Raw genomic sequence first — 12,838 nt, 5'->3', positions numbered from 1 at the left:
ACCTTAGGAAAACAACATAATACAGCCAGTTATCTACAGTTTAATAGAAAATGCTGCTATATCCTGGATCTTTTTTAGCAACAGCACTGTCTTTAAAAAAAAAAAAGTCAGCATTTACTCATATATTCGACAATTATCTGATGGCACCTTCCAAGAACAAGACACCAGAAAGAAAAGAATGCAAAGGTAGACATAAAAATCTTGCAATGAGGGGAGCCTGGGTGGCTCAGTGAGTTAAAGCCTCTGCCTTGGGCTCAGGTCATGATCCCAAGTTCCTGGGATGGAGCCCCGCACCAGGCTCTCTGCTCAGCCAGGAGCCTGCTTCCCTTCCTCTCTCTCTGCCTTCCTTTCTGCTTACTTGTGATCTCTGTCAAATAAATAAAATCTTCAAAAAAAAAATCTTGCAATGAGAAAAGATCAGTAGAATGATAAAGGTGTACAAGAGGTATAGTGAAAACATTGAACAAAATCCTTTTTAAAAGACACAATTGTTAAGACCACCATGGACTAAGCTAACCAGTTTTGAAAATATACCAAGACACAGTACAGCCTGACAGTGAGTTTCTTAAAAAATAAAAAGGATCTACACTGAAGCTGGACAGCGATCCAGTCTCTTAGTTTATGGTTACAGTACCTGAAATTGCTCTGAAGAGAGTAAGCTTCGTGATAAACAGAAATACTAGACATTCACAACTTCAGTAATATCTCTTTCAATCCCATGAATTAAAATTAAAAGGTGCTCCCAGAAAAAATGAGATTTTCCCTTTTTTGCTTTTAAAACACCGTATACACTAAAAGAATAGTAAAAAATGTGCAGAATTGCTTGCCTCCTAGGATACGAGGGAGGCTACAGAAAGACAAGAAGTTAAATATTTGCCCAAATATTTCAGTGAGATAAAACTGAAGAATTATGAGACTCTTTATTATATATCACCTATTTCAAATTTTGACTATTATTTATTGAGCACTTAATCTTGGTAAGTGCTCTCCATCCTAAAGATCACTCTAATTAGCTTATAAAGGCAGGCCAATTAGTATGTAAAACCACAGGTTTCAAACAACTTGACTCACTCATACTTAACACTATATAACAGCATATTCTACTGACATAGAAAATAAACTGATTTTGGTTTTGATAGTCAAGTGAGAACCCTTTCAAAGAAGGGCTAAAAAAAAGTATATGCTCTTAATTATACATAAGGTAGGAATTGAAACCCAAGTACCCAGGTACATTTGTAAGTCATAAAATATTTACATCCCAAACTTAGCTGTACATTGGAATTCATGATATTCTAAATTAAAATTAATGCTTCAAAAAAAGAATTTCAATAATCACCCACAGTTACTGTTGCAAAATACATCCCCCAAAAATGGGGCACAGGGCTGGGGATTAGCAAATAAAAGTGAGGACATGAGAGCCAAACACATTCCCTTAGGATAAAAGGGAAGAGCATAAAAAAAAAAAATCTGAGGAAACTTGTTATGGATTTGATATTAGATAACAGTACTAATTAACTTTAAGTCCCCTGAGTATAATCATGGCTATGGTTAAGAAGAAGAGAAGTCTAGTATTTTGGGGTAAGGTGCCATGATACTTGAAACTAAAATTCAAATGGTTTAACAGTAACAACAATAATTTGTATATGCACACAGATTTTAAAAAGAGCAATACAGTAAAATTTTGATAAAACTAACTGATAAAACTAAATGAAGTAACTGATAAAACTAAATGAAGGATATATTGGTATTGATTTATTGCAACTTTTCTGTACATCTGAAATATTTAAATGAAAAGATATGTAAAAAAAAAAAGATAAAATAAAATCACGTCTATACACAATTCTGAAAATGGTTATACTCTATGGGGGTTTTTGGTAGGCCAGTATCAACTATTTGCTCAACATCTAATAAGACACATGGAAATAACGCTTTCTAGACAACAGGCTATAAAAGAAACTCAACTATCAGCATAATATAAATGAGATGAAAAGTACACTACATGCACTCATCTTTTGGCACCTCCACTCAAAAAGCAAACAAAACAGAATACAGGGGAATACTGTGAGAATTAAAGTGTTCTGAGTTAGTTCATCATATACAGGGAGGCGCCACCTTCCTTTGTAACACAGTACTGAAAATGTGAAAATCAAGTGTGAGAACCTAACAAATGTTTTAGCAAGGGTTCCATCCACAGGGGATTTTAAAAAGTAAGTATCCAAACCACACCTCATGTTTTAGATCGAATTTTCACAGAACATTTAATATTTCACACAGGCCCTTTAATTTTGTTCTTTTTCTTCGGAAATTCATTAAGTTTAAAGAATGTCTGCCTGACATCGAAACCTGATGATTACCTATTTTTTCTATGTATTTATGGAATCACTGCAATTGGAATAATTTAAGTTTTCAACTTTTTCAAAAAGCAGAGAAAATATAATTTTTAAATAATTGCACATTATACTATGAAGATGGTGACTTCACTGAAACTTCTCAATTAAACCATTAAGTGTCATCTCACTGTTTTAAGATGGCTCAAACTATTTACAACCTAACAGACAAAAATGAAATTTATCACACAAAAGATAGATCAGTGATATATAAATGATGGAGCTGTTCAAAAGTTAACATAGATCAGGCTCTCTGCTCAGCGGGGAGCCTGCTTCCTCCTCTCTCTGTCTCTGCCTGCCTCTCTGCCTACTTGTCTGTCAAATAAGTAAATAAAAAAAAAAGTTAACATAGGAAAGTTCAACAATCAGACTACGGAAAATATTTCTCATAACCACTTCCTACCTGAATTCTGAAAACACAAAATACTGGATAACTCTATCTCATTATTTAATGATGATAGTGTCACCCAAATTGCTTAGGCTATTTATCTTCTGAAAGGGAAATATGGATAAAAGGACAAAAGCACTTCTACATTTACTAACACGAGGAATTTCAACCTAAGGTACAAGGATTTAGAGACTAGGGAAGATGTAAGTAAGAAAATTCGTTTCCACAAAAAGAAAGCTTCTTTAATAAATTTCTACAAGCCAGATAATATCTAAATAAGATGATAAAAAATGGCCAAACCTTGTCTCTATAATCAAGTTTTTAAATGAAAAACAATTTACTGCATTTGTATAATGTTCTAAAGTGTACCGCACATTTATAATAATTTCATACTTATGAAACCTTGTGAGTTGGGGGACTTTAGAATTATCTTTATTATTTTATACACAAGGACACAAAGTTAAAGACTTTACCAAAACTAAGTAGCAGAGACAGGCACTTGAAATGATTTAAGAGTTTCAATTAACTCTCTTTGTGATCAAAATCTCTCAGTATTCTTTAAAAGCCAAAATCAAAATGAAATAATTTAACTAATGTAATAAGAATACCAGGTGCTAAGAGGATTGTAAGATAATACTATTTTTAGACACTCAGACCTGTATCAGCTGCAAGTGATTAAAACAGACTCAAAACTGCTATGGAGTTTCAGGGTGACTTTGAGTATCGGTAATACCACTAAGATGTACGCACTTTAACAAATTCCTTAAAATCTCAAACTATTTGGGATAATAAATTCCAATCCTCACAAAGGTTTCTTCGAGGATTAAATGAGACATATATGCAAATTACTTAGTACAGACGTTTTAACTTGTCCTTATCCAGTAACTGACAACAATTCTCACCAGTTGCTTTAGAATTGAAAAACAAGTGCAAGGTATCAAAATTCACTAAAAGATCCAGGAACACATTTAGAATCTGTGAACTCAGTTTTCTTTCCCTGCTATCTCACAGATTTACTTCAGTATTTTTCAAACAAGGATATGCAGTGGTGAAGGATATGAGAAATTACTAGGATAATTAGGGGTAGTTTCTTGGATTATCAATTTTCACACAAATTAGGAGAGACAGAAGCTGAGTAATTTAATGGTTTAATAATAATGTAACTGTTTGGGGCGCCTGGGTGGCTCAGTGGGTTAAGCCGCTGCCTTCGGCTCAGGTCATGATCTCAGGGTCCTGGGATCGAGCCCCGCATCGGGCTTTCTGCTCAGCAGGGAGCCTGCTTCCTCCTCTCTCTCTGCCTGCCTCTCTGCCTGCTTGTGATCTCTCTCTGTCAAATAAATAAATAAAAAATCTTAAAAAAAAAAAAATAATAATGTAACTGTTCAAAACTTTACATATTATTTTTATATTAAACATGTACATAATGTAGACCAAAATGTAAAACACATTTTATTTTGAAGGTAAAAATAATAGACCTCTGGGAATATTTGCATTTGCTGACACATTTGTAGCCATGTGCTCAAACACAATGAATTTTAAGAAGTATTTTTTCTTTTTTTTTTTTTAGATTTTTATTTATTTATTTGACAGACAGAGATCACAAGTAGGCAGAGAGGCAGGCAGAGAGAGGAAGGGAAACAGGCTCCCTGCTGAGCAGAGAGCCCGACGAGGGGCTCGATCCCAGGACTCTGGGATCATGACCTGAGCCGAAGGCAGAGGCTTAACCCACTGAGCCACCCAGGTGCCCCTTAAGAAGTATTATTAAGGATAAACTGGATCTACTAAGAGATATAAAATTCTGCATTCTAAAACCTCTATATTACTGATCCCATTTTTTAATTTTAAAATTTTAATTTTCTCAAGTCATTTTTTGAAAACTCAAGTACACATGTCAATATAACTGAAATCACAACCATACAGGTTGTAAGCATTTTAATGCACGTTTTAACTTCTAAAAAATGTAAAGTTGAAATATTAATGCATTCTACATATACTTCACTCACCTTCCTGACATTTAATGTTTTATAACAAATTTACCTGTATGTTGACTCTTTCAATCACACAAGAAAGGACATGCAAAACATGCATCTTTGTGTCACATTCTGTAACTTGCTGCAGTAGCTGAAAAAGTAGTGTGAACATGGTTTCCAAATACTGCAGTGAAACAGAAATAAAAGGGGGGTGAGAATAGAAATATCTTCACAAACAGAAATAAGAAATAAAATAATAAAATAATCTCAAGCATTACCTAAGTAACTTCAAATTGTTCAAGTTACCAATATTTAGGATGGTGATTCTTTTTTATTATTGTTCAACAGGTTCATTTTAGAATTCAATTCATCCACAAACTCAATGTTTTCAGAGGAAAGCTGTGTCTTAACTTTGTGTTTACATTTTATACCAATACCACTAACTAAATTGGTAAGTGTCTTTCTTGTCTTTGCCTTTCCATAATGCCTGTTGCCAATCACAGCATGTTTTGTTTTGTGAAGTCTACTCATTAAAGCGAAATGTGTATCACTAACTATACTCGCATACTAGCTCTCTGATGTGGTCCTTAACATAAGCTGCATGGAGATACCAATTTCTGCACATACAGATTTATTATTCAAAGCATGACAGATTATTATTAGGAAACAGAAAACAAATATTCCATGTCTGGCTATTAACTCATTTCTATGTTACAAAATTACAGTAGGAATTAACAAATCACAGGATGCCAGATATTTGCAAAAAAACAAACATCTGATCTTTCAGATAGTTTGCTTACAGATTTTGAAAACATTTATTCCATCCAAAAATACCTAATGATTCTTACTAATGAAAAACCTGCTCTATAAGTTTCTCTACGTATGACCTACACAAATAGTACAGATAGACTTTTTATCATATTAACTTTCTTCTTGCCCCTTTTTTTTTTTAAAGAGAGAGGAAGAGAGAGAGAAAAAAGGGGGGGGATAGAATCTTAAGTAGGGCCCTACCCCCAGCATGGAGGCTGACTCGGACCTTGATCTCATGACCCTGAGATCACAACCAGGGTGGAAACCAAAGCTAGATGCTTAACAGACTAAACCACCCAGGTGCCCCTGCCCAGTCTTCTTAAGAATCCACACTACCATGGCGCCTGAGTGGCTCACAACAAAGAAATAGTTAAGGATAACCTAAGGAGTAAAAGTAACAGACATAGATAAAATGAAACTAGATTTTTAAAAATAATTTTAAGATTTTATTTATTTGACAGAGTGAGAGGGAGAGTGAGAGAGCACAAGCAGGGGGAGCAGCAGGCAGAGGGAGAGGAAGAAGGAGGCTTCCCGCAGAGCAGAGAGGCTGATTCGGGACTGGATCCCAGGATCCTGAGATCATGACCTGAGCCCAAGGCAGATGCTTAAACAACTGAGCCACCTAGGCACCCCTTAAAAAAAAAAAAAAAAAAAAACTAGCTGCTTTATAATTGTGAAAAAGAAATAAGTCTGTCAACTCCAAAACAGTTAAGATAGCTAAACAAAAATAAGCAGAATGAAAGTTATAAATCAAAATTACCAATACAAATAATTACTTCCAGAATAATCCAATACACTTTTAAATTTGGCTTTAATCAGTATCAGATACATATAATTTCATTTATAAAATAACACTTAATATTCAAAAGACATAAGCAGAAATTGTTATTAGTCTTATAAATATTCTTACCGGTAGAAACTGATCTGTTCTAAATTCAAAATCATCAACAGGTAGAGAGTAGTTAAGGAATATTGAGAATGAATGAGATATATCAGAATAAAATATGTCTAAAAACCAAATATAATAAACCATTCAAAAACTACATTTTAAACTAAAAAATTTTACCCAAAAATTAGTAATTTAAATACGTCACTAAAATTCTTCACAATGAAGTATTTTTTTTAAAAAGATTTATTTATTTGAGAGAGAGATAAGAGGGAGCATGAGCAAGGGGAGGGGCAAAGGAAGAATGGAGACAAATCGAAGCCCTGCTGAGCAGGGAACCTAATGCAGAGCTCCATCTCAGAACCCCAGAATCATGACCTGAGCTGAGGGCATATGCTTAACCGAATGACCCACTGAGGCACTCATGAATCGTATTTTTAAGATTTTATTTTTAAGTAATTTCCATAGCCAACATGGGGCTCGAACTCACAACCCCAAGATCAAGAGTTGCATGTTCCACAGAATGAGTCAGCCAGGCGCCCCACCGCAAAGGAGTATTTTTAAATTCTTTAAAGGATATTTAACTTCAGTGTTGTAGCTGTCTCAATACGGACCTAAAAAAAAAAAAAAAAGTTATTAGTTTTTAGTAATTCTAGAGCTACTAAATATTATTAATATCAAATGCCTAAAGAATTTATTCTAAATCACTTTCTTTACTCTTTTTGTTACTACTTAAGTCACAGAGCAAATTTTCATCTAGAAATAAAAGAATATTGCTCTTACTTTGCAACAAGAGTCGAAAAGAAAAAAATAAAAAGTCCCACCCTTTCCAGCTTCCCATAATTTATTTCAGGAGCCTTTAATCCATGAAGTGCTTGCAGGAAAAAAAAATAATTTGCCGTAAGTGTGTGGAGAGAGTGGCACTAAGAGAACAGTACAACAGGGTTGCCACAAGGAAAGAGAAGGTTGAGATAAGAGACAAACAAATGGGGTGGGGCCAGTAAAGCTGGGAGATGTTCAACGAAGAGCAAGGGAGGAGAAAAGTAGTATGAGAAGGGAAAATGAGGAGGAAGAACACCTATTTCCATCGGCAAACTCCATCACAGGAAAGCCATAAACTATCCAAAGATATATTCCAAGATTTTCTAAATCCCAAAGTTCACAAATACACAAAGATTTATGCAAGCTTCTAACTTTCCCCAATCTTATTTTCTCTGTATATCAGCACATTCCCTGGGCAAATCACATCATGACAGCTTAATCTCCCCATTATTTTCTTTCAAGTTTTACCCGTGATTTGGCCAGCTCAACTAGCACAGGCTACCAAACCCAGAGTTTCAACCCAGAGCTCAAAAAGTGAACTCAAGCCTTGACTACATTCCCTCTACTCTGTAAAACAATATATCTAAAACATTCATTTATTTCCCAGCTGAGAGTCATTACTTTCTTAGATGCTACATTTAGTGTACCTGAAATAGCAACTGGCTTCTTCTCGGCAACCATTTTTCAAAGAAACAATTTTAACCATTTTACATGAGCTTCCGAAGTTCTGAGAGGCTGATTAGGCATGTTCACCAAATGTTAAGCACTCTATTGCCAAATCCACAGATCCAAGAGCCTCTAGTGCAGATGTTTTCCTGCCTGCCTTTCCTTTTTACTCAATGTCTCTAAAGGCAAAATGAAAATCTTCAGACTTTTAAATGATGTGCCAAATTTGCTGATCAGTCTAATACACGCAAAGCACCATGTCAAGTAGTCTACCACAGACTGACCTAATGAAAACAAGAGATACTCCTGTGATTAAAACTATTCAATAATGAACTGTTATCTCCCAGGAATGTGTTGGATCCTGCAGAAAAAAGCTTTAAGAGAGATCTAGTCTTTGCCCTCAAAGAACTTACGTTCTTCAAGGGTACCAGACACCCAGGAATTAAACAATTATCAATAAAAATGTCAAACTTGAAAAGTTTAAGAACAGGATAATCCCCCTGAGGACACGGACTGACTGGTCACCTTTAAATTGTCATCATTTAGTACCGAGTGAGGCATACAGCTGGCTCTGTGTAAATAATTAAATTCACAGACAACAGGACATAAAAGCCCCCAAAAAGAAAAATGGCAATCAAACTGCCAGCACACTCACCTTTAATTTGCTTCATTTTTTTTCCACAAAAGGACCACAGACACACCTAACTCATACCCCTGACATCTACACAAATTAAGTACAGGAACCAAAAGAGGCATGGGAATAAAAACTAGCTGTGTTTCTACACCTAACAAAGGGAAGTCAGGGTAGTAGTACATTCAGAGGAAGAGACAAAACGAAATGAGATGACTTGCCTAGACTCTAGTTTAACTCCAAAATAAGGAAGCCAAATTAGGAGGCAAAACAAAAAGCCCACAAAGTTTAAGAAAACAAAGGCACACTTTAAAAAATGACAAAAATAAGAACAAAATTAGCCATTTTTGAGCTATTTAAAAAAAAAAAAAAAACAGGAAGTACTTACCACAAAGAGACTGTATGAATTTCACAGTGATTCATAAGTAATGGGGAAAAAGTCAAAACTCAAATTTATGGAATAAAGAGCTGGGGAATGGGACAGAAGATGGGTAGAAGAGAGTCTAACAATTTCTAGAACACTAATTGTTCAATAAATACTTGCCAGTAAATGCAAGAAAAGAAAACAAAGTACCCTAAACATGACTTTGCATAGAATAAAAGCCTCCAAAGGCGAATGAAATCCCAAGTATCGGGAAGTAGATCTAGACTGTGTGAACTCAGCCTATGAGTCTATCCTAACTCCCACTGAAATCTCAGAAAACTCCTGAAAATTTAACATCTAATTCCTTTACTAGGGCAAAGAAGTACCATCCAAGTATGAGAAATATTGTAAGGATCGGAGAAAGAATGAGAGCAATAGACAAATGAAGGAAAAGAAACCAGAAGTCAGCCCTACTGCCAAAGAGGATTGTTATACAAGAAAGAGTAATCAGATATTTACATATACTTACATGCCCCACTTCAGTGACAATGACCCTTAGAAGAATTGAATGAACTGAATTGAATTCCACACTCAATGCCTCACCACTCCCACAGCCTGCCCGTAACATAAAGGCCATCCACACACTAAAACACCATGGTGCAGGGGCCAGAAAGAAATGGCAGTGTCTAGGGTATTGAAGACCACCAGGAAAATGTAAATAAAATTAATGGAAAAGAATAAAGTAATCCGCTAAAGAGAAACAGAATAATGACTTCATAACTGTAAGGACCTATTTTATATTTTTATATTTTTATATTTTAGCCAGAGGCTTCCATTGAGGTTAAACAATAACCTTGTTGTTTAACCCTTAAACTGTCCCTGCTCCCCTTCCCCCAGGGGACTTACTTAAAAACAAGTCCCGGAAACCAGCCTCAGGTAACAAAGCACAGATACAAGGATGGGTCAGGCCAGGTGGAGACATCCGATCAGTGGGGGGTTGCATACTGTCTCCCCAGCTACCGAGGAGTATGGGCCCCGCCCTTTGGGAGCCTTTTGGGCGCCAATCCTAACCAAGGTGATAGGCTGGGTCAAATGTCTACTATAGGGTAAATTGTAATTCAATTGGTCACCTAGCATCACTGCAGCTTTCTCTGTGTGTTACAATTTCACTGGCCAAGGCCCAACCGCATGGCCTTTGCCCTTAAAAGCTAGTCCGTAAAGGAGAGCGGGATCACCCACTCCGTAAGAGGTGCAGCCCTGGCCGGTCAGTTTGATTCTTGATGCTTGGCGAGAAGTAAAGCTTTGCTTGACCTTCGCTTTGTATCAGTCTCGCTCCTTTAATCACGGACCCATATTGGGGCATAACAATAACATAACTATTTAAGAGAGCCCTCCTCATTACTGGATTCTCTTTATTCCAATCTCTTAATTCTTTCAATAAACATTATCTAAGTCTTGACACCATACGAGGCATTATGGATGCTAACATAAGTAATATTATCTTACACATTTGTACTATTATTACTTGCTATTAGTATGCTTATTTTTTTTGCTCTCTTCCACAAAAAAGTCAAGATCAGTCGATTATACTATTTGATATATTTCTCCTGAAATACATGTCTAAAGTAAGTTTCTTGAAAGGATAAAAATCATATTCAATTTATTTATCTCCTTTTAAGAAAAAAAATTCTTAGTCTTATTTTTTGAAAAATTTTTTGAAAAATTGAGATATAACTGACACATAACATTGTTTCAAGTGTAGTTTCAGGTGTAAAGCTCATTTTCATATATTCTAAGTACCAGACATAGGGGTATAAACCTGAAACTGACTAGCGGAAGCTTACTAAAGTTTCCTTTCTTCCTGGTTTTAGAGTGGCTTAATAATTTGATATCTCAAACGCAGATTTTTGTTGATGTTTCCTTTGGAAATTATATCTACTGACTGTAATTGAATTCAGAATTCATTCTGTGAAGACACAGACTACCCCAGAGTTTAAAATCTCTGGCAGGGTTTCTGAGACACATAAAGAATGGGAAAATGAAGAAACAAAATCAAAATGGTAAGAGAGAATGAGTGATTGAAATGGGAGACCCATAAAAGGCACAAGAATGGAAAGAATTTCAATGCACCCTTAAAGTATGTCTGCCCAATCCCCGCCGTACCTCCCATTGTACACTCAGGGTTTGCTGCTGTTCTGTACATGCCACTAAAAGTCCATTCTTAAGGCCATTAACTGCCTTTCCATCTTGGAAATTCATTATTTCTACACTGGTAGTTAGCCTGCCATAAAAATGTCCATTTCTTTGCTTGAGAGACAACCCCATCACGGCGTACTTCCAAACTATAAATCCTCTGGTTGTACCACAATTCACGTTTCATATAGCCTTTTACAAGGGTGAAAGAATATACCAACACTAATTTTTTAGTAGCTTACTGCTAATGGTGTTAAAGGTTGCATAAATACCTGAAGTAAAACTTACCAAAAAATTTTATAATTTCTAAAATTTAAAGACGAAACTGGCTCAAAAGCCTTAAAAATCAAAAAAGGCCAGTATATTAATCAAATATTCTGGTTAGTAATCATTTGGGGTAATACAAAGAGAAGGTCTCCTAAATGTAGTCACTCCAGTTCATTACAGTGAATAGCACTACAGTAATACCATACTATAGCACTGTTATCCTTATAAAAAAAAAAAATGGAACCACAGTTTCTATCACATTCAAAAATAAATTCTAGATAAAGAAATAAGGGTAAAGAAATGGATTAACAATGAACAAAAAGAACAAAACAGAAATCTGATTGCAATAAAATTAAAAACCTTTCCTCAAAAACACAAAAGAATGAGAGTGGGAAGACAGATTCAACTGCATTTGGAGGGACTTATTTTTTTAAATATTTGGAATATGTATGGAAAATTACTACAATGAGAATATAGACACCAGGAAGTGAGCATATAGGTGCTTGTTACATTAGTCACTTAATTTTTCCTTTCCTTTGATACAGTTCTTAACTCTTAAAAGATTACAAAGTTAAAAGCCTCCTCTTTTTAAGTATGAATCAAAAATAAGCTCGGATGGGCGCCTGGGTGGCTCAGTGGGTGAAGCCGCTGCCTTCGGCTCAGGTCATGGTCCCAGAGTCCTGGGATCGAGTCCCGCATCGGGCTCGCTGCTCAGCAGGAAGCCTGCTTCCCTTCCTCTCTCTCTGCCTGCCTCTCTGCCTACTTGTGATCTCTCTCTGTCAAATAAATAAATAAAATCTTTAAAAAAAAATAAATAAATAAGCTCGGACGTAAAAAATTCTGAAGTAACAATTATCTTAAACCTTACCAAATTTTCCTGACATTTATTACAAAAAGTTTCCAAATATTGCAGCACTATAAATGCTTATTCATTATGCCTACTTCAAGTTTTAGTTCATAAAATCTGGCTATCTCTAACAAGTCAAACTGTTAAACAATGAGGAAAAGTTAAGTATTTCACCTAAAGCAAAAAAAGTTACTCAATTTGCATTATATTCCCCCAGATCAAATGATAATGTCAAACTGTCATGCAACTATCAGAGAGAGATGTACTCCACCTAGTGGCCTCTGGTATTCTAAGATTTATGGGGTCCTATACTGTCTAAAGAAGTTGCTTTCTCTAGTTGCTACACTTTATCTACTTTGTCATAGCCAGTCTTATAATAACATGGCCAAAACATTTGGAAGCCACACAGACAACCACAGTTGCTCAAGATTAAATCTCTCAACTCTTTTAACAGCAACACTCAAGCAAGAGAATATAGATTCTGTAAGCCAGAGAGCATTCAGATACATGAGTATCTATCTACCTAACTACCTATCTATCCACACGTGCACGTGTACATGTATGTATATATGTCTATATGTTTGTACCCTGCTGTCAATATGTATGA

At 35.6% G+C, this 12,838-nt stretch overlaps 1 protein-coding gene across 6 annotated transcripts in view; it reads right to left on the bottom strand.

The window, feature by feature from the left end:
- Positions 1-12,838, bottom strand: part of IPO11 (importin 11) — a 214,877-nt gene that overhangs the window by 121,643 nt on the left and 80,396 nt on the right. For all 6 annotated transcript variants that reach the window (XR_007127672.1, XM_047731305.1, XM_047731306.1 and 3 more), the window contains exons 17-19: positions 7,022-7,055; positions 6,466-6,506; positions 4,813-4,929 (exon numbers count right to left, since the gene is read on the bottom strand). Coding sequence is in view for 5 of the 6 variants with exons in the window: in XM_047731305.1 (XP_047587261.1) it covers positions 4,813-4,929; positions 6,466-6,506; positions 7,022-7,055 (192 nt within the window). In the remaining variant the exon portion in view is untranslated. The remainder of the gene's footprint in view (positions 1-4,812; positions 4,930-6,465; positions 6,507-7,021; positions 7,056-12,838) is intronic.

This window comes from Lutra lutra, chromosome 5, assembly GCF_902655055.1.
Source record: "Lutra lutra chromosome 5, mLutLut1.2, whole genome shotgun sequence".
In the NCBI taxonomy this organism is placed as follows: Eukaryota; Metazoa; Chordata; class Mammalia; order Carnivora; family Mustelidae; genus Lutra; species Lutra lutra.
Note: the sequence above shows the minus strand (reverse complement) of the source record. Positions and strands in the feature narration are given on the sequence as shown.